Source organism: Microcebus murinus, chromosome 10 (genome assembly GCF_040939455.1).
Source record: "Microcebus murinus isolate Inina chromosome 10, M.murinus_Inina_mat1.0, whole genome shotgun sequence".
NCBI lineage: Eukaryota > Metazoa > Chordata > Mammalia > Primates > Cheirogaleidae > Microcebus > Microcebus murinus.
The window spans coordinates 37,215,780-37,239,086 of record NC_134113.1 but is presented as its reverse complement, the minus strand read 5'-3'; the positions used below and the strand labels follow the sequence as shown (position 1 = coordinate 37,239,086).

The window sequence follows — 23,307 nt, the reverse complement described above, 5'->3', positions numbered from 1 at the left end:
ATATGAAAATTCTAGTTTCTCTACATCATTCCCAGTATTTGGTATTATCAGTCAATTTTAGCCATTACAGTGGATGTGTAACAACATCTTATTTGTGGTATTAATTTGCATTTCCCCGAGGAATGAGACTGAACATTTTTTTGTACATTTATTACCATTTGAATATTTTCTTTTGCGACATATCTGTGTATTTTTTTAGTTGACTTGTAGTTTAACACACATACACACACATCTTTTCCTTAAGGTTAATAATTTTTTGTTTAAAAAATTTTTTCCCTAACCCAAGATTATAAAGATATTCTCATATGTCACCTTCGAGAATATCTATTATTTTGTGTTTCACCATTTAAATCTACAATCCATTTGGAATTTATTTTTGTGTATAATATGAGGTATGGGGGATGTCAACATTACCTTTTTACCCACATGGATAGGTCCATTGTTGACAAAACTGTCTTTTCCTCACTTTTCTGAAATGTCACCTTTATCATAAATCATAAATCAAGTGTCCATGTCTGTCTGGATCTTTTTCCAGACTCTAATCTGATCCTTTAGTTTGTTGTCTAATCTTGCATTAATACCACACTGTCTTAATTACTATGATGTAATGAGAAGTCTAAAGGTCCATCAAAGTCAGTCAGTCTTCTCACCTTATTCTTAAGGTTGACGTGGCTATGCCTGGCCTCTTTTATTTATATATCAATTTTTCATTTTCTACACAAACAAAAAACAAACACACAGCTGAGATTTTGGTTGGACTTATGTTGAATCCTGTGATTGATCTGGGGAGAACAACACTAGTCTTCCAAGCCATGAACATAGTATATCCCTTTATTTAGCTCAGTGGTTCTCTTAAAACTTTATAGGAAGTCTACATGGTTAGTTCTCTCATTATCTTACAATTGTATACTGCAGTTTTCCAGGGACTAAATATGTGACATTACAATAGGCTAGATGCAGAAATAGGTATGAGATTCCAGCTGTCTTAAGCAAGACATTAATGACATTTGCAAATATGTATAACAATGCCACTCTTTTCCTAAAATTATTTGTATTACTTTTGTAATATTTTGTATTATCTTTTCATCTTATTATTTAAAACCCACTATTTTATGCTTTTGAAGTTCTCTCTAGCTTCCACAGCTTTATCTACTAAAATGTTAAATAGGACAAGGACCACTACTTTAGTCTTCCTTCTGGGTTGACACTGACTGATTGATCAGCAAGTTGACGTGCGCATGTGAGTGTGTGTACGTATTAAAATATATACATAGTAGTTCATCTAGCTCAAGGATCCTCAAACTTTTTAAACAGGAGGCCAGTTCACTGTCCCTCAGACTGTTGGAGGGCCGGACTACAGTTTAAAAAACACTATGAACAAATTCCTATGCATACTGCACATACCTTATTTTGAAGTAAAAAAACAAACAGGCAGGCCGGGCGCGGTGGCTCACGCCTGTAATCCTAGCACTCTGGGAGGCCGAGGCGGGCGGATTGCTCGAGGTCAGGAGTTCGAAACCAGCCTGAGCACGAGCGAGACCCCGTCTCTACTATAAAATAGAAAGAAATTAATTGGCCAACTAATATATATATATATATAAATTAGCCGGGCATGGTGGCACATGCCTGTAGTCCCAGCTACTCGGGAGGCTGAGGCAGAAGGATTACTTGAGCCCAGGAGTTTGAGGTTGCTGTGAGCTAAGCTGACGCCACGGCACTCACTATAGCCTGGGCAACAAGCGAGACTCTGTCTCAAAAAAAAAAAAAAAAAAAAAAAAAAAACAGGCAAACATACCCACATGTGGCCCGAGGGCCACAGTTTGAGGATGCCTGACTAGCTGTGAGTCCTGCTTAATCCTGATAATATTCACGCCAGATTTTTGTCATATTAATTACAAAGATATAAAAGAGTCTTTCCAAGAGCTTTACTAAAAAATCAAGCTATATTCAGTTTGCAATATTTCCCTTATTTAAATTTACAAACCTTGACAAAAAAAGAAATAAAGATAGGTCAATATAACCTATTTTCAGAAAACTCAAGCTAGCATCTACTGATGAACACAATCTCTTTCAAAACTATCTGTTTAACAATGAATATCAGAATTTTGCCATTCTAGACTAGAAGACCATTTTAAAAGAATGTACATATAAACAAATGTGTATGTACATTAAACGCCACTCCATCAGGTGCCTTCCTTCTTCCTATTCTCGCTCTGGTTATGACTTTCAAAAGTTCTTTTCATACTGTCTTCAAAAATATTCTCACAAAATTCATATACAACTCTGGGCTTCAACATTCCTGATTCTATTCTTGGAGATTTGAGGCTGTTTTTCAATTCATTCTTAAAATGGATATTCATCATCAAATGCTTTTTATATTCATACAGATCAGGGCAAAAGAGCTCATTGTATAAAAATTGTTTTTCTAGATCTTTCCTCTATATATCTCCTACTGGGATTACAGAAAATTCTGAAATCCAAATTTTATCTTTCAAATCCCTTTATCCTTCAAAAAACTATTTGCATTTTTGGTAATTGTAGTTATCTTTTCACTGAACTTTCTGTAATCCACTTGCCAAAGGCTACAACATACATCTAAACTTTACCTAGAATTCCTTTAATTACTTGCCTTAAAAACTCCTAAGGTGTCCATCACTTTCTCAAGAAATCATTCCTTATGAAATACAATGTTCAGAGAAAAGGCAAGCATTATAAAGAAATACTTAACCCCATACACAGATTCCATAAGTAGCCTAAAAGACTAGCAAACTAAAACTCATTATGTCAGTGTTTCTATATTTAATCCTTAAAACATTACAGGAAGTAGCCATTTAGGCCTTTTCTCCAGTTCAGATTCTTTTTTTTCCTGCTTGTTGTAAAACATTCAAAGATGAAATAATTCAAAATCTCTATTTCCCTTCCAGAGACAATTACTGTTAACAGTTGAGATATTAATAATTTACCAGATTTTCTTCCTATGCAAATAATACCCCTGCCCCCAATGGGCTCATACCATACATACTGTCTTACAATTAACTTTTTTATTTGTTTTTAGAGAGAGAACAATTTATATACTATCAGTTCATTTCACACATAAACACACACATATTCCCACACATAAGATTGGCTCTAAGTGTCAATAGTGGGTTGAAAAGGAAAAAGATGTAGTTTTCAGAATTAGAGTTTAACTTAGGAAATGGTATATAATAACCATTTTCTATTTCATTTAAGCTGAAAAAAGTCTAATGATGCTTCCTCAAGGTCAAAATAACACACAATCTTTTTATACATCTGCTAGTTTCCTCAATAACTGTGCAAATTTAAAAAACATTAATATGCAAAAAAACTACAATCAATCAAATACTCAAAGCAAGTTTGGTAATATTTTGAGCAAAAAAGGAAAATATTAAAATATATTAGGCATAAGAAAAGTGTATCAAAGTATAAGTTTGTCAGTTATATGTCCCTTATTTTCCCTGAAAACACCACTTAGTAAATTTAGAAACTGAGAGAAGTTAGAGAGTGTTAAAGGAATTATTTAACTGTATAATTCTTAGAAAAATCCAACATGGTCTGAGAAAATGTACTCTCACCTACCATTTTAACCTATGACCTTATTTTCATAGTGCATTATTTCAGGCAATAAAAGATTTGTAGATTATTACTACTACCACTCCTTTATTCCTCTCCAACAGTTCTGTGCTCCACTCCCCATGCTCCTGAAAACATACACCCCTACCCATCCCCCATATACAGCAATATCGTAAAAGTAAATCTGCCTTTACTTAAAAGTTCTTAATTCATTTCCAAACTGAAAAATTCAGAAAAATAAACAAATTTTGCAAGTATTTTTAGTAGTTCACTGAAACTCTAAAAAAATCTAAGCATGAATCCTTATCCTGTGGTTTTCCTAAACCTTCATAAATTGTTTTCTACTTGGTCTTCACATTTCCAGGGAACCAGAGATACCGAAGAGAACAGACTAAATCTAAGACAAAAAAGGAACTCCAAGCACGATTTCAATATATTATTTATAGTTAAGCCACTCATTCTCCATGCTAGCACAACATCCTATATATCCTTTAGCATATATTTCACATTTGATTTTAATTTCTTTACTTATCTATCTCCCTCAACATCATTCTGCAGTATCAATATTCTGCTGACCTATATAGTAAGTACACAATAAATATTTACTGCATGCTGTGAAAAGCACCTCCATTCACCTAGTTGTCCAAACCAAAAGCCAAGTGCATGCACATCTTTTACTCTTATTCCCTCAGGCCAATCATACCTATATCTTAAACACATGTAAACAAATGTCACAAGTGTATGTGCACAGATATTTTAAGTCCATCTACTATTTTCCAGTCTGCCACTAAGCTAGTTCATATCACAGTCATCTCTCTCAGACTATTCAACTGCCTAAACTATCTGCCTACCTCCAGCCTTGTCCTCCTTTCAGTGCATTCTCCACACTGTAGCCAAAGTCATTTTTCTTAAAGAGAAAATGCGATTGGCTCATTTAACCCGATTAAAATCCTTCAACACTTCTGTTCACCTCCAGTTCTCCACACATGCTATTCCCTCTCTGAAATAGCTTCCCATACCCTTACCTCTCTCACAACCTTGGCTGACTTCTACTCATCACTCAGCAGCTCAAACATCAACTTTATCCAGAAAGCCTTCTCCCTCCCCCAACCAAATCTAGGTGAGTTGGAAACTTCCATAGCCTCTGTATTACAACTATTACATATCATTACACATAACTGATGTAAATTTATAATTGCCTATATATTTACCTATACACTCCAGCATACTGCAAGCTATGTTAGGGTGGGACAATATCGGCTGTCTTGTTCACCATCATAAATACAGTGACTAATACCAAGCCTTGAATACAGCTGGGGACTGATAAAAGATAATTACTCTGCCACTGCCAGTGCCTCAATTTTTAGTAGTGAACACTGATAAATATATAATTTCATTAAAAAAAATAAGTTTGATACAGTTCATTACCATACAATAACCCATTTAAAGTGTCCAAATAAATGGGTCTTAGTATATTCAGAGTTGTACAACCATCGGCACAATTTTAGAATATTTTTGCCACCCTATAAAAAAGGCATACGCATTAGCAGGTACTCATCAATTCCTCTCAACACCTCCAGCCTCTACAACAATTTATCTGCCTTCCGTCTTCATAGATTTGCCTCTTATGGACATTTCATATAAATTGAATCATATAACATGCTTTTTTGTGATTGGTTTCTTTCACTTAACATGTTTTTAAGATTCATTTTTGTAGCAGTTATCAGTATTTCATTCCTTTTTATTGCTGAATAATATTCCACTGATTCCAGTGACAAAATTTACCACTTTATCTATTCAACAGCTGGTAAGAGATTTGTGTTGTTTCCATTTTGTAGCTACTGTGAATAATGCTTCTGTGAACATTAATATACAAGTTTTTGTATAGCTATGTTTTCAATTCTCTTGGGTATATACCTAGGAGAATTGCTGGGTCCTGTGGTAACTATATGCTTAACACCTTTTGAGGAAATGCCACACTATTTTGAAAATGGCTGCAACATCTTATATTACCACCAGCAGTACAGGTTCCAATTTCTCCATATCTGTTATGGTCTGAATATCTCCTCCAAAACTCATGTTGAAACCTGATCCCCAGTTGTGGCAATGTTGAAAGGTGGGGCCTTTGGGAAGTGATTAGACCAAGAGGACAGAATGGATTAATCTATTTATGGATTAACAAATTAAAGGGTTAATGGATTAATGGGTTATCATGGGAGTAGAACTGGTGGCTTTATAAGGGGAAGAGAGATCTGAGCATGCTGGCACACTCAGTCCCCAAGCCATATGATACCAGTGCTGCCTTGGGACCTTGCATAGTCTCCACCAGCAAGAAGTCTCTCACCAGATGTAGCTCCTCAAATTTGAACTTCTTAGCCTCCTTAACTGTAAGAAATAAATTCCTTTTCTTTATAAATTATCCAGTTTCAGTACTGTTATAAGCAACAGAAAATGGACTAATACAATATCCTAGTTACTACTTGTTATTATCTCTCTTTTATATTATAGCCATCTAGTAGGTGTGAACTAGGTATCTCATTGTGGTTTTGATTTGCATCTCTCTGATAGCTAAGTAATTTCATTTTACTGTCAGCACTATGAGGGTCCTGTTGGTACATGTTTTGCTCAAAAGTGTATTCCCCCAGTACTTACTAGTGTGAGGCACAGAGCGGGCCTTTAATATTTGTTAAACAAACATATAAAAGCTAGTATAGTTTCTTCTTCAGGTGAATGTGTGGTAGGAAAGATGAACTGTATGTAAGACGTGAAGGTAAAAACAGAAACTGGTCCTGAGATATACTAGTTTAGTATATGGAAGATTGATGATATCAAAAATAAGATACAGATCATATAAAAAGAAAACAGTTATAACTATAGGAATGAACAGTATAGGGGAAAAAGAGACATATAAGAAGCTAAGAAATATTCATTTTTAATAAAGAAACAGATCAAAAAAGAAAACTCAACAAGGGCATTCAGAAGACAAACCAGGAGGGAATAGGGTCATAAAAGGCTCAAAACATTGGTTGATAAATTACCTATAACTTAAATAGCTTTCTCACACATGTCTTTTCTGACATACTGGGTTAAGTCCTCCTAGTAATAACCTTCCTCTCTCCCTGTTTCTTTACTCTAGCACTTACTAAAATTTTTATCATTTGCTCATGCTGCCACCTAAATTATATGTACACACAAAAAGGGAGTGACCATAGTTTAAGAGATTAATACTGTGCTGGGTATATGTAAATAATGATCTGTATGTTTGTATGAATGAGTTAATCCCTAATTTAAATGACTAACAAATCACATAAATGAAGACTACAAACATTGTTTAATATTTTTAATAAATTACATACTTCAAAACTTTTGAATGTTAGAACTAAATCTTATGTAAAGAAAAAAGGAAGAATACTATTTTTATATTTTCTATTCCCCAACTGCTTCTCTGAGTGAAATACAATAAATCTTATTCACTCACACACACACACAAACACACAGAGTAATAAAGCAATAAAACAACTTTCCTATGGGTGTCTTATAGGGGATAACATCATCACATTAATGTAACAGACGTGTGTCAGCAGGAGTACGTTCAAGGTTAGTTTTCCATATTCAGTACACTAGAACCTATACTGAAAATGTCTTTTGCATAAACAAGCATCAAAACAGCATGTTAAAAAAAAAACAACAACAACAAAAAAAACCCAGCAGCATGTTATTTTGACCAAAACATGAAATTTCAGGTGAGAGATCTAAGAAACAATCTTAAGAACACAATGTGATGAGTAAAGATGTACATAGTATAATATTCACCACATTATGAGAGAGTAGAAAAATATATTAAATGTTCATCACCAAAAGACTAGGAAAATAAATTTGGGGATGTACATGTGCATTCATACACACACATATAGTAGAATACTATGTAACCATTAAAAGGGAAAAAATCTATATTAACACAGAAACATTTCTAAAAATATGTAATTTTTTTAAAAGATTATAAACCAGAAAATTAAGTATGATCCCATTTACAGAAAATTACATACTTGTATAAAGATGTATAAATGGGAGTTAAAGTTTTAAATGAGGTTACCTCCCATCCTGCAAATTTGGATTGCATTTAATTTCTTTTATATTTTTCTACAGTGTTTTAATTATTTAAATCATTATTCTTAAAATTTTAAATGATTTTCATTTAGGATACAATGTACATACAACAGTAAACAAACCTGAGAGTAAGCTATGTTTAAAAATAAAAAGGAGACGGAGAAAATCCTATAAAAGCCAGGATATAAGACAATGAAGACTTAATAATTACTTATAGCATTTTCATGTATGTATATCACAAGATAAATAAAAATACTGAGAAGATCAGAAATATAAAGACATTTTACTGTAAAAAATGATGAGTGAAAGAATTAAACAGCAACAGACATTTTAAAAGGAAAAAATCTGAATATGATGCAAAGTTTTTATGCAAACTGTCGCATGTACTAAGAAAGGATATAGAAATTGCTAAACATGTCATCTGTCTAAATCTTTTTAAAAAACTATACAAATTGAAGCCAGTCGTGGTGGCTCATGCCTGTAATCCTAGCACTCTGGGAGGCCGAGGAGGAGGGTAGATCATTTGAGCTCAGGAGTTCGAGACCAGTCTGAGCAAGAGTGAGACCCTGTCTCATAAAAAATAAAAATAAAAAACTATACAAATTAACATATCTTTGAGAAAAACAATAGCTCTTAATAAAATACAGTATCATGATCTAGAAAAACAGCATTAAAATCTTCTGTGGAAAACACACATGTCCACAAAAAAGATCAAGTTCACAAGCTATAACGCTGATCTGTTTTATGCAAAATCTAGAGCACGAACAGAGTATATCAGGTTAATCATAAAGAAATTCTGAAGCATATTCAAATCCAGACAATATAAACAGTGTTAACTAAAATCCAAGATGGCCTCTTTATAATCACGTTCAAATTAAGAATAAGTTTAGAAAATATCATTTAATCACTGACAGTATTTATTAATCATTATTACTATCTTGATCTACCTTGTTTACCAGACACATCTCCAAATGACATTTTCAACATTAAAAAGCTCTCCTGAAAGAAGAAATACATCTCAACACTGAAGATATTTAAAAGAATGTTCTAGAGCTGAAGCTCCAACAGAAGAGCCCTAGAAATATTCCAAGCAAGAGCATAAATACTGAAATAAGTTTATAACCACCTAAAATAATTCCAAAGGCTAATATATAACTTTAGTATATTTACTACTAAGTAAAGGTAACTGGGGTATGTATTTATTATGTTTTAACAGTATGTCCATGCAAATACACTTTCTTGGCCAGGTGTGGTGGCTCACGCCTGTAATCCTAGTACTCTGGTTGGCCAAGGCAGGTGGACTGCTTGAGCTCAGGAGTTCAAGACCAGCCTGAACAAGAGTGAGACCCATCTCTTACAAAAATAGTACAATATTAGCCGGGCATGGTGGCCCATGCCTGTAGTCCCAGCTACTCAGGAGGCTAAGGCAGAAGGATCGCTTGAGCCCAGGAGTATGGGGTTGCAGAGAGAGTGAGACTGTCTCAAAAAAAAAAAAAAAAAAAAAAAACAACTTACATTTTCCCACATGGTTACTAACATTTAAGAGGGTGTCAATTAACATCACACAAAATTTAATCTCCTTTGCACTATGTAGTTTTTAGAAAATGGCACAAACTTTCTACAACCTTATGATTTTATTGTTAGAGATCTTGTTAAACCAAGAAAAAAAAGTAATGTCAGCTCAAATATGAGTTAATATCAAGTTAAAGAAAAGCTTTTTATTAAGTGAGGCTCTCCCTGCAGAATATCTCACTCAACACACGTTAACACATTTAAATAGATTACTAAAAACGTGACAGCTGAGGAATGCTTTCACTTCTTTCCATGGTTTCTACTGAATGTTATTTCAGAAATGCCAATATAACACATGACAACGTGGAATGTCTCCACCCATAAAAGAGTATTTGAGTTGTACACACACACTTAGGGCAATAATGTGAACTCAAGTTTGTCTTTTTATGGTTAGCCAGCACAACAATGAAAAGATAAATAACCAAAATACTAATAAGGTCAGAAAATCCTGACATAGAGGGATCTATAGTGAAATGTTATTTAGAAAAAAATATTGTGATTAAAACAGCAAGGATTTGTTTAAAGAAACTCATTTTTAAAGTCAATTACTTAAACTCAGCAACATTCTACTTCTATTAACCAGTAATATATTCCATTTCAAAAATAAATATATGATCCTGATAAATTTTGACTATAGTAATGCCTACCTTTATATAAGTATTATAAAAGTTTTATTAGAACATTTTTAATGTTAGTACTGTCATATTTACTCAAATTGTCCTCATTTTGTTTTCTATGAACTCTGCTCTTCAAAACAGTTTACACTGTATTTAATTTTTTAAAAATCAATACACATTTATTGTGTACCTGCTAAATAACATACAGTAACACAGGGGATTTAAAGAAAAATGAATCAAAGTCCCTACCTTAAGGGTACTTAAGTGACTTCTTTTTATAATATCCCAGGTATGAACTTGCCTATAATTTATCTCTAAGGAGTCAAATATGTGCATGTTTTTTAAAAATTTTATTGTAAATGAATATATAAAAATGCCTAAAGCAATAATTTAAACTTTTATAGGATAAAGAAAAATCTAACCATTTAAAGACTAAACTCTATGTCCTAAAAAATGGAGTGTTTTTGTTGCTGCTGTTGTATTAAGCACATAATGGTCAGTCTAAAACAATCTTGGCAGTTCCTAAAATTGAGGACAATTCTGGGTTCTGAGATTAATTTAGATATAGTACTACTGGATTTCAATTACCATAGAAAGGTCTTTAAAGTGTTGGCTAGCTAAAACAAAAATAGATGAAGAAAAAATTACACGTATGTGGTTTTTCTTTTAATTTTCTGCTTAACTTACAGAGAAATCTCCAATTACTAATCACCACCATAATAAGTGAAAGATTTAGGAATGTTTTTTCATTCAGACTTAAAAGAAGATACCTAGCAGAGTGTTAAGTTTGGGCTTCGGAATCAAACAGATCTGCATTAGAATCCCAGCTTTGCCATTTATTATGTTGGTAACCTTGAGTAAGAGAAAAAGGACACTGTGAGAATTAAATATTATTTGTAAAAGCACCTCTCCTTAACAAAACACTGTGATTAAGTCATGGCTACTATATATCCAACTCCACCTCAAAATAAACCCAAAATGACTATTAGAGGTCTTCAGCCTTTCAAAGGGGTATACACCAAAATACAAATACCTATCTTTTCAACATGATCATGGAACTTCATAAACTTTCAAAATAAAGGTGGAGTAAAAGATGGCAATTTTTATGCAGGCACAGAGGCACTGAAAATAGTCACTTCATAAAGTGTCAAGAAGTAACATGTTACAGTAGTAACAAAACATTGTTTTATCCCTCCCCCTAATAAAAGATTTCTAAACAATTATCTTCAAAAAATCATCCAACAAGATTCTTTTTTTAAATACCAGCACTTTTCTTATGTGAACGTATTTGTAAAATATAGTAACAAATGGATAATGAAAAAAAATTTCCTCTATTCCATCCACTGTTTCTTTCTACCTAGCTATATAGAAAATGCTCAGTCACAGCTTGTAGCTGAAGCACATGAAAGATGGTCTTGGTTATGACACCTCAAAGACAAACCACAAAACTGTTGCCAGGAAGCACAAAGGCAGCAACTGCAGAAAAAGCATTATAACAGCAGCAGTAGGCAGTGGTGCCCTACCAGCACGCCCCATATATGGTTAGGGTTGTCCATTTATTTGTAGGAAGTAAGCAGCCAGTTTGAGGTTGGGAGGCTTTTTTTTTATTTGTTTAGGTATTTTTTTAAAGGTATATAGGATGATTTCAATAAAAAGTTTTGAGAGCCATCAGCATAAAGTGTTACAGCTTTTCTAAAGACAAAATTATACAGAAAAATAACTTACATAGTACATTCTTTTAAACACAAACTTTAATACTATTTATAAGTGATACAATAGGTTCTTCCAAGATATTAATATTCCCCATCAAAAAATGATAAACAGCTATAAACTATAAACTTTATATTCATATTTATCATATACAGCAATTAAACTATTCTCTAACAAGCAATTGAAAATTAATTGCTTCCAGATGCACTTTACATCTTAAGGAGAAAAGATTACACAAAGTATTCCTTTTCTGACAAGGAATATCACATATTTTACAAAGAAGCTTCAATGGCTCCCTTAGAAGAGTCAAATTTGTATTTTAAGAGCAAAAGGATTTAATTCTCAAGTCTGTCTATATTGAAAAGTAAAAGGAAAACTTTTTATTTTAAATTCTAATAGCACAGAACATGGAACTAATTCTACTTTGTATTCCTCTATAGGACCTAGCTCAGCCTCTTATGAGGTAGGTAATTAATGACTCAACTGGATATAACATTTTCTATCAATCAACCAAGGTTTAAACTGCTTTCAGATATTTTAATAGAAACGAGGTTGATATTAGAATTTTTTTAAATCGCAAGATATTGAAAAAATATGCCTTGAAAACCCACAACATTTTTCATTTGTTTTGTAAACACACAAGTTCTATTATGTCCAAGAACAATATTCTAAGTATCTGGATGTGAAGGTTTCAAAGATGTATCATACAACACACAAATAACTGTAAAACTTCGTATCTATGATATGAGGTAAAATATAAAATTCGATAACCTTTAGTGAGCACCTACTATGTGCCAGGCTCTGGAAATATAAAAATGTGGAAGACTGGATCCTCATAGCCTGCCAGGGAAGATAAACTTACAAACACTATTTGTAAGAAGTGTTTTATCAGTAGATGAGAGGCAGAATGTAAGGTACATTGAGTACTCCAGAGAAAAGAATGCCTCTCCAGTCCATATAGTATTATACACGTTCAAAGGACAGAAATCCCTTTTTGCTGGCAATTGGGTTGAATCCTAAACAATGACTAGGATTTTGATTGGCAAAGAAGGAAGGAAGAATAAAAAGTATGGCTAAAGGCATGGAAATAAAGATGATCTACTTCAAATGGAAGCAAGTTAAGCAACTTCCATAAAGTAAAAGGATACAACTCAACGGTGATATATCAAGCACAAGCTATATGATGAAATGTTTTAAATCTAAATTTAAGGACAAGAGTGACACAATTAAAAAGTGAAATTGTTAAAAGATTAATATGATATAGCAATATGAATGCTGAATTGAACAGGGAGAGGACAGAAGCAGGGAAAATAATTAAGATATTATTATATTCTAGGGATTAAAAATAACAAAGGTATGAACTAGGTTGATAATAAGAGTGGCAAGGAAAAGAACTGATGCAAAAGTGATTGTGAAGAAAAGACTGAGCTAGAAGATTGATCGGATTATATGTAGATAAGGGGAATGAGTGAACAGTAACTAAAATATTTAATTTGATATAGAGATTAATGATATCATTAACAGAAACAGGGCCATCAATGAGAAGAGAAGGCTTGGTGAGAAAAAATGTTTTGTTTTAGGCTGAATTTAAAGAAATTCCTGACAATCATGTACAAGTAACAACTGAATTAATAATATTCAGACTGAAAAAGAATGCTGGCAAAGACTAAAAATATAAAAAAAGGTATGTCTAAACCAATATTAAGTGATAAAAGTAGACTATGAAACTGATTTACAACTATGAAAATCGATGTCTGAACAATAAGAAATCCTTTCAAGAAATCACAAAGATTAACGTATACTTACTAGTTGCCATTCTATGGCAAAAGGGGTGAGCCTGTATTTACTATAGTACTACTCAAAAACATATTTTAATATATTTAATAATATTTCATTTTAAATCAACACATAATCAGAATAAAAATGGAAATGAGGGAATGGAGCTCTGCAGAAAGAGAGAACTGGAAATTGACTTGGAAGTCAATGGCACAGAGCAAGGAGATATAAGGTTTAAGGTTAAAATCAAAAGGCTAAAACTCAAAACTGTTGGAAGCCATCTGAGTCCTGCATTGTATGAATCAGTATCCGTAAGAACCAGCAATAAGGCATTCTATATATAATCCTATTAACCTCCTAAAATCTTTATAAAATATGCCAAAATACAGATACAATCACATACTATAAAACTCTAACAGGTAGTTACAAAATAAGAAGCTCATTATTGCCCATTGATAAAAATTAAATTCTACTTGAGACACAGTTCTAGAAAAATCAGAAATCTGTACCTTTGTACTATTTCTAGCTGTGGGGCGTGGGGGAAAAGAAGGACTATTCTAGAGACCGAGATAGGAAACATTGCTTTTTTGCCAATATGGATGACTTATTTCTACACACACAAAAACGCTGCAGACTGAATATCTTTTACAACCTTGAATGAGAGAGTACCTTCAACTAATTAATAAACTTTTAAGTATAAGCTGTTTATATTAAAAATGGAAGCAAAATATCAGAGTAAGAAGTATATAGGTGTGTTGTGAATTTCCTAAAACTTCCCCCCCCCCACAATGAAATTTAGGTAACTTGCTCAAAACTAAAAAAGTAAATAAATATTCAAAAAAAACTAACCAATAATTAATCTGGTAAAAACATTTGAGGTATTCTGCAATCTTTTGAAAGTTGAAATTAAAGAAACTATTCACAAACCATTAAACAAATCAGGGGGGTCATTTTATTATAGTTTCTATAATTTAACTATTTTTAAAAAGCAGCATTCAACAGGTTAAAATTTCAGCATTTCAACAGGTTAAAAGGTTAACATTTTCTTGTGTTTTTTTAAAGACAAGTTTTATTTATCACCTTTCACTATCTGTAGCCCTAAATTTGCCCAAAGTCAACTCCTTGTTCTCATAGTCACAATGGGAAAAAAGTATGAGAGTTGACAAAGGAGAAATGAGAGTGAAGAAAACATAATAAAAATTGTAACGCTCAATATTTTGACTTCACTGATTTAAGGAATGTGCAGATAATTACAAAAAGATATTATGTAAATGGCATAAACTCAGAAACTCCTGCTTAAGTGCTTGTCAACTAAAACAAAATACCCAATAAAGACTATATCTACACAATGCTAAATTAACCACTGTAATCAATTAATCAAGACGACTTTGGTAAGTCTGACAATTCTTGCAACATGTGCAAACTGACAGGAGAAAAAGAGATCTCAAGAAGCCCGCTAAATGTAACGCCTCTTCCTACATAAACCAGTATTACATTAATATAGGTATTACAAATTTTCCTCTTCCTCCAAGCTAATACAGTTGGGTTCCTCCACAACAGTAGTAACTTTAAATTTCTATTTAATAATTTTAATAAAACATATTGATGTGAACCATTATCCAATTATCCTGACCTCAGACATACAGTAGTAACTGTCTTTCAGAATAAATTTCGCACTAACGTGTAAATCACACTTGAAAGAAACTTGAAGATTCTTCATCTTACATAATTACATTACCATTTTTAATGCTAAAAGTTTCATTCTCAACATGTTCTTAGAATCCAGAATTAAAGCACAGCATGCCTTAAAGTTCAGCCAAATAAAAACTTTGCTATGCATTAGAGAATCTAATGAAACGGAGAAAGAGCTAAAGACCATGCTCTATTTTTACTGGGTGCCACATTCTGAATTCCAGATTTGTCCTGCAATTTGTCAGTCATTTCAATCCATTCAGTCAACTTTGTAAACAAAGGCTATATGCCAAATTTGATATAAGAACTTGATTAAATAAAGCTTAAAATGGTCATCACTTAAACAGGAAGGCGTAAAAGGAAAAATGCCACCACACACCTCTTTTAAAAAATCAAGTTAATATTCATGAACTATAAAGCCTTAAGTTTTCAACCTCCCCAAAAAGTTTTTGCTGCAGTATTATTCAAAATAAAGCTACATTCTTCCACATACAACAACCAAGGCAACTTTGAGATAGCTTAAAAGTCTTTTCATTGTAAGGAGAAGCTATTGCTGTAAAGCCGTTTTCTAGTAATTAATTCCAAGTTGCCCACTAAAAAAACGTAAATTGTCTGTCTAGTCACCTATTACCACCACTTTTAACACTGCTTTTTTTTGCAGAACTCTACGTGGTTGTGTTGCTTTTGGCCTGTTAAAGGCAAAGCAACATTATCTCTGGATTGCCAACAGTTTCTCCTTATTTGGCTAACATTGGGAGATCCCAATCACACTACTATAAAACTTTAACATGCACAAAGCATCCATTTTGAGAAAAGTTTGTGACCAGCTCTCTTTTTTCCCACCCCCCACTAAAAGAAAAATCAGAGCTCGGTAACCGGTTTTGAAAAGAGTGTCTCTTGTTAATTCTTCTCTTTCTAACTACAGTGCACACCCCAGGACCTGGGGCTCAAGGATCTCTGACACTGCGGCAAACTCTTAAGAGTACCAGACTCAATACGTTCCGGTCCGGAGGTGGGCAAGCCCTTTAGAATGCTCTCTTACTCTGCCCACTTCCATCTCCTCCTTGTCAGCCGGTGCAGATTAGCTAATTACAACCCGTTTTCCCCTCCCGAGTCACTAAGAGTAATAAAGAAGAAAACAGGAAATCGTTCGTTCAGGGCATTCGGCTCAGGGCTCTTGATTACTATTATTATCATCATCATCTGTAACCAAGTCCTAAAAAGTGCAACAAATCCAATGCCCACCTACAAGCCAAAGACGTCCAGCCGCCCAAGCTTCCCTAACGCCCCTTGTTTTCTTCAGCATCCGTCCCCCAAACTGATCGCTGACAGGGGGGCCCAGACACAACCCCACTACAACCCTTCCCTGTCCCGACCCCAAATCCCAGACACACATCCACAAATGGCCCTGGGGCCCCAAGACGATTACAGTCTCTTTTCCCCCATGCCCCGGAAATCACCCGGTTCCCAACTCCAACAGCAACTGCTCTGAAGGGGGCCCCAAACCCAGCGCCCTCCCTCCACCAGTTCTCTCCCTCCCTCCCCGTTGGGAAACCGCCCCCTCATCCCGCAGCAGGGAGTCTCCTGCCGCCCCCAGCCTCAGGAGGCCGAGAGCGGAGAGCAGGCCCAGGCCGGAGGCCGAGGAGGACCCTCAGGGTCAGGAGAGCCGGCGGCGGGGTGCACAAACCTGGTGCAGGGCAGTAAGTCCGTCCACATTGGCGTAATTGATGTCGGCGCCGCGGTGCAGCAGCTTGAGCACCTCGTCCGTGTCGCCGCTGGAGCAAGCAGCCAGGAAGACGGCGCCATCGTCGAACTTCACCTTGGTCTTCTGGCGCTTCACCACCGGAGGCTCGAGGTCCGTCTCGGAGCCAATCCAGCGCTTCAGCTGCTCGTTCCGCTTCTGCTTCGCGTCCGCCATCTTCATCCCCTCTCCAGCCGCCGGGTCTTCTTATCGCGAGGGGGGGAGGAGGGAGGCGGAGAGGGAACAGAGGCGAGGCAGGGGGTGTGTGTCTGTTTCTATGAGTGTGGGCCAGCGGAGGGCTGGGAACCGGGAGGAGACGCTCGAGACTTCCAGTATCCCACAGAGCACTGGGGCGGCGCGCCCGGCCCAAGCGGACCTCCCTTCCTACCACAGAAGCCCTCCCGCCCCCTGCACGGCCACCCGTCACCGGCGGCCAATCTAACGTAACTTCGCGAGATCCGGGCAGGGAGGCGCCCTTCGACCAGTGCGCATGCGCCCTAGGCCCGCGCCCGCCCCAGGAAGAGAGCTCCCGCGAACTGCGGCGGGGGTGGCCGGGCCACCGGAGGGAAGCGGGTGTGGCCGGGTCTGCTCGGGCTGCGGGGGCTGGGACCAACCTGGAAGGGAGGAGGCAGGGAAGGAAGGTTGTCCTGCCCTGCTGAGGGCTCCCAGGGTTCTGGAGGCCAGAAGTGGGGTTGGAAGGAGCTACTGGGCCGACCTGCCTCCAGGTCTGTCTCTGCTACGCGGAGTCGTTTGCTCAGGGTGGAGGATTTTCCTATTGGCTGCGTTATTTGAATGGAATGGAGGATAGGCCATGAATTAGTTGCTTGTGGTTGCTGTTCCTGAGGAACTCAGTTGAACTTCGGCATCTTAGTATTGATAGGAACCTTGCAAATGCGGGGTCTGTGTAGTCGAAGTCTTTGGTGGTGGTTACAGAGGTGACCACCTATGGACCAGGGTTGACCTGCAGTAATTGCGGTGGCTTCCTGCCAACCCCCACGTAGAAAGGTCTTTCCTCTTATGTTTGTTTGTTATTGTTTTGGTTTTTTCTCTCACGCTTATTTTGGGTCCTTTCTCCTTCCTTAAGTCCTTTAAGCCTGCTTGGTACTTTAGCTCAGCCTTGTTACTGGTTCTTACCTTTTAAGGGATTTCTGATTGCAGCTTCATTGCTTTCTAAGGAGGGGTTAAGACTCAGCAGTGTCTAAACTTCAAACGGAATGTTAATAAACGCAATTAAGTCAACCACTATTTATTGAATACTTACTATGAGGCAGTAACTGTACTAGGCACTGAAGATACAATGAAAAAAATGACGTTTATTTGAACTACCTCTTGAGGGTACATGCTCAAAAAAGACTTTGTAATTTATTATCGTCATAAAAAAAAAGACTTTTTAACTTTGCCTTGTATGACCACACACGCGCACGCAGGATTTGTAATGCTGATGTCTTAAGAGCGCTGTATCTGCATTCTCTACCAATTGGTATTTTCCTAAACACTCCATTGTTGTTATCCAGTATTTTTTAGAGCCAAAATAAAGTCATGAAATCTTACCATGGAAGTTCAGGGCTCGTCTAGACTGAATCCCCAAAGAAGTAATTAATTTACTTAATTTTACCCAGAAGCAGGATTAGGATTTATTCAGCAAATATTATGCACCTACTCTGAGTGTGGCATTGTTCTAGGTGCAGGGATAGGGCTATGAACAATTAAGCTTTTCTTATTCTCAGTATGATGCCTTTTCAAGTAAACTACATTGCAGGCTATCATGTTGAGAAATAAAATAAGTGAGTAACAGGAAACTACCTGCCTGTAAGACAATTTTCTAACCCACAATTGCTAAGATAGTAGTAACAGAATCAGATAAAAATAATTCCTCTGAATATTGTAGAAATAGAAAATGAGGATAACATGCATTAAACTGTGTGTTCATAAAATATGTTAATGATAATACCAGACCTTTGAATAATGATGGTGTTAGGTGCTGAAAAAAGAGCTCTAAAATTCAAAATCCCTATCCACAGAATACAGCTCTCAGAATTAAAGAAAGGAATTTTAGGATACCTTGCCAGCTTTTCTGTCTACCTAAAAAACCTGATAGCCTATCCTTATTATCTTCCATGAATGTTATGGTCTGTTTAGTAGCTTTTAAAAGCACTCTTGGAAAATAGATAGGTATCCAAGTTTTAATTTGGGCAAGAAGAGTTTGGTGGAAAGGACAATGTTTCTGATTCAAGCACTTATTTCAGGCTGTAAAATTAATAAATAAAACAGTGGCTTATTAATAAAACATAAATATTTAAGTCCAGTTCCGAAAGGCTATCAGTCAAAACAAAACAAAAAAAAAACTAGGCTGTTAATATGCAAATTTCACTAAGTTTCATTTTCCTTCTTCCAGAGCTGTAAGGGTATAACATCAGCAAGGAAGCCCTGTGTTAATCTAATTGGAAGTATTCTTAAACTGCTACCTTCTTTGTCTTTTTAGGGAGGATTTTTAAAAAAATAGTTATTGAAATTAATGATACTGAAGACCTATGGCTAATTCCAGAACAGACAAAACTTTATTAAAACACACAAAGCAATCGCTTCATATTACCTTAGTAGCTGAATGAAATTAAAGATTTGTCTAAGCAGAAGAAGAAATTGAAAGGTAAATATTTTCACTTAACTAATGGCATCTAGTAGATTGGGATGTAAGGATACATTTCAGCTCCCTTAAGGCAAAATAAGCCTTAAAATAGAAGGTGCAAATGAAACTATACTTACTAGTTTGCTGGGTTTTTTTTCTTTAGCATATCATTAATCATATTGAGATCTTTGTTTATTACATGCACAGGTTGTCAGAATGAAGTCTGTACACATCTTTTTCAAAGTTAAATTACACTACAGATATTCCTTACTAACCATTAATTTACTTGTTCATTATAATCAATGTAAACATTTTTAATTACACCATAAATTTATTTGAAATGCTCATATACAAGCTTAGATTTTTTTCCTGCTTGCTTGTACTTTCTCTGTCTCATACAACATGATATGATACTACATTTATAGTCATGTTTGTTATTAGCAAAACAATGACAGAATATAAGAACATAGGCACAAAAGTATGTGTGTGCAAGGCCTTAGCTTAGTACCAACCTATGTAATATGGAGATTTATTCCTATCAAGTGGAACTTAGAATGGTAAACCTAAACATGAAAATGTAGTTGATCACCATGCAATATGTGAACAAAGGACAAGAAAAGGCTAAGTAAATCATATTTGGATTTTAAAGTCAACCCACGCTAAAAAAATAAAATCTCAGTTCACTAAAAGATTGGTTAATAGCCATTTGATAAGAAACGTTTTTTACATGTAAAAAGAAGTCTCTGTTATAAAGACTTAAGAACTTTAGAGATCTAAGTTGTTTCCTTACTTGTTTAATTTATAGCTTACTGTGTTGCCAGACTTTACATTCTTTTTTTTTTTTTCTTTGAGACAGATTCTCTGTTGCCTGGGCTAGAGTGCTGTGGCATCCGCCTATCTCATAGCAACCTCAAAATCCTGGGTTCAAGCAATCCTTATTCCTTAGCCTCTCAAGTAGCTGGGACTACAGGCATGTGCCACTATGCCTGGCTAATTTTTTCTATATATTTTTAGTTGTCCAGCTAATTTCTTTCTATTTTTAGTAGAGACGGGGTCTCGCTGTTGCTCAGGCTGGTCTCAAACTCCTGAGCTCAGTGATCCACCTACCTCAGCCTCTCAGAGTCCTAGGATTACAGGCATGAGCCACCATACCAGACTGCCTTTACATTCTTTATAAAATAGTGTAGATATATATCACTAATATGGTGTAGCACACTAAAATTTTCTATAAACCAACTTTCTGGGCAGTGAATTTTTTCCCCCTTAACTTTTATTATATAATTGGAACTATACTTTTGTTCAAAAATGTACATAAGATATTAATAAATACTTTTAGCTCAAATGTTTATGTTCTCCTCATCCCTAATTTAAACCTGTGATTCTAATTTTCATTTATACACTTAAGAATAGAATATTCAACGAGACATTTTGATCTTATCTGCTATATTCTACACCTGGGCTAAGCTCTCTTCCATTGTACGACAATTTCTTTCAGGTTCTTTTATAATAAGAACCTCAAGAAAAGTTTACAGTCTGCTAGCCTCATAAACTATTCAGTTCCACTCAGGAAGTTGACCAGAACCAACACTGAACCTCACTAATTTGCTTCAGACTCCATTTGTGGATCAATCCTGATTTCTAGATCATAGCATCTAACCCTTTGTTTGCCTCACCTCTGGTTTACAGGGTGGGTCTCACTCCCAGACCCAATGTTTCCTTCCACTACTCTGAGAGTTAGCTCACTCCTAGTACTTCAGGGTAAATTTTCTGCCACATCTGGCTTCATCTCAAGAACCTAACCCTAAAAAGTATAAGCTGTGGCTGATATTTCTGCAGAGCTTCTCTGGTCCCCCCAGACTAGGAATTAGATGAGTGTCTGGCAACAGTCCAAAATTCAGGCATATTGCTAAAGAGATGAAAACTCACCTCCACTGCACATGACTCCAACTTGTGTCATGTTCAGTGTCAGAACATCACATGGCCATTCATATGAATTACTTCATTTAATGTTTCTAAAACTGCATCACAATTTTTTTGCCAGATCCAAGAATCACAAATACTATTATTTGTTTAATATTTTCTTTAACCTTTTATAAAACACTTAACTACATTTATTTTAAAGGAAACATTATATTGCTTTGGTAAGTGGAAAACATTTAAATTGATAAAAGATTTTATAAACAAATACAATAAAAAAAAAACATTCTATTTAGGTTGCCTGTCAAAGATCTGAGCCCAAGCCCTACTCTCAATTTGTTAAAAAAGGAAGATTGGTAAGCATTGGACATATTATCATCAACCTAAAACTTTTCTACTTAGCATAATCAGAAAGATTAAATGATACTTAAAAGAGAATAAATTTTTTAAAGTGGAAAATTTTCATTGTTATTTTAATGTTACAGCTACCTAATATTACCTCATGTACTACTAGTCTACATGTCCCATACTTTGGGAAACTGAATGACTTTAATTACCATGTGTAATAATAATTATGATTAATTTGGTGAAAGTTATAGGAAGGGCCTTAATGGCACATATGCCTCAGGGTATCAAGGCAAGCCATTGGAAGGTGAATTTATATGAAAGTATCTATGTGCTCTGGGAGAAAACTCTGAAAGGAACTTTGGAACTAAGAGGCATGCTCCATAGCAGTGAAATTACAAGGAAAAATTATATGCTCTGGGAGAAAACTCTGAAAGGAACTTTGGAACTAAGAGGCATGCTCCATAGCAGTGAAATTACAAGGAAAAATTATAAGATGAAAGCTTCTCCAGCATCTGGAAGGTGAGTTTAGCTGCATGAGCTCCAACTTGGGACACTGTTATTTAGATGAGGGATCCAGTCAATTGTCCTTCAAATCAAATCCTAGGAAAATCTTCTAAATTCCTCCATAGGCCAGAGTGCAAAAACAGTCAGAGTGAGGTATTAGTGAGAACAAAAACATGCAGTGATGACAAACACAGTATCACTGGTAATATTGCTGACTGTGTTCAATTTGGGCAGGTAGGAGTGATATCAGCTTCATGTGGTTGTCTTAAAGACTGAATAATGTATGTGAGAAAGAAAAAGATTGAGATTTTGTTTTCTTGTATTTGTCTTTTCCTTCCCTCATTTAAGCTGATAGCAATTCTGCTTTCTTGTCTAAGGGCATGTTTGTGGCAGGGAAGAAAGCAGAAGTTGCTTTCAAAACACTTTCCTTCCTAACTTGAAATAGCCACCGCCAAATCACTATTCAATAAGAGTTTAGGGCTAATAATCTGATTGGAATTAGTGTATGAGGTTGCTAGAAACTTATTAAAGTTACATTTGCATAGTATTATAGATCAGTAAAAATAGCACCATTTTCTAAATTTGCTTTCATTATCACATTACAAAAATGTTGATTCATAATATCATGGAATGTTATTTTTATTTAGGGTAGAAAAAGGGGAACCAAGCAGAGGGGTTCACCCAAGCCAACCTTGGGTGCTGCCATGGGAAAGAAAGACTTCACTAAGAATAAAAGGTGACACCAAGGCTCAAAAGGAGGAGAAATTCTATGGGTCTCTTGAACAGTAGGGATTTGCTCCCTGATCCCTGGAAGTACCCCCAGAATGTGACAAGATCTCAAAATGAATGGCTGCTTCAGAGAGACTGGAACATTGGCCTGGGACTCCCACTAGCCAAACATAGCTGAGCTGGCTGGATTGTAACAGTTTGGTGGATCTGAGGTTGGTAAATACGTATTGGTTGGCACCTATTATTATATGTCAATCATTATTCTTGGTTCTGGGGATACAGGAATGAATGATATGAAGTATCTACTATCAATGAGCTTACATTCCAGTGAGTAAGAACAGAAAACACATTTAAAAATGAATGAATTAAGATATTGT

General features: G+C 35.5%; 1 protein-coding gene across 6 annotated transcripts in view; it reads right to left on the bottom strand.

Moving 5' to 3' along the window:
* The window catches only part of PPP1R12A (protein phosphatase 1 regulatory subunit 12A), a 144,651-nt gene extending 127,398 nt beyond the window's left edge, over window positions 1-17,253 (bottom strand). For 3 of the 6 annotated variants that reach the window (XM_076007144.1, XM_076007143.1, XM_012750341.3), the window contains exon 1: window positions 16,753-17,252. In XM_076007144.1, coding sequence (XP_075863259.1) covers window positions 16,753-16,989 — 237 coding nt within the window. In that variant the 5' untranslated portion in view covers window positions 16,990-17,252. Of the gene's footprint in view, window positions 1-16,752 lie in introns of all 6 variants that reach the window. The other 3 variants (XM_012750342.3, XM_012750346.3, XM_012750338.2) reach the window with 2 other exon arrangements.
* Window positions 17,254-23,307: the final 6,054 nt, after the last annotated feature.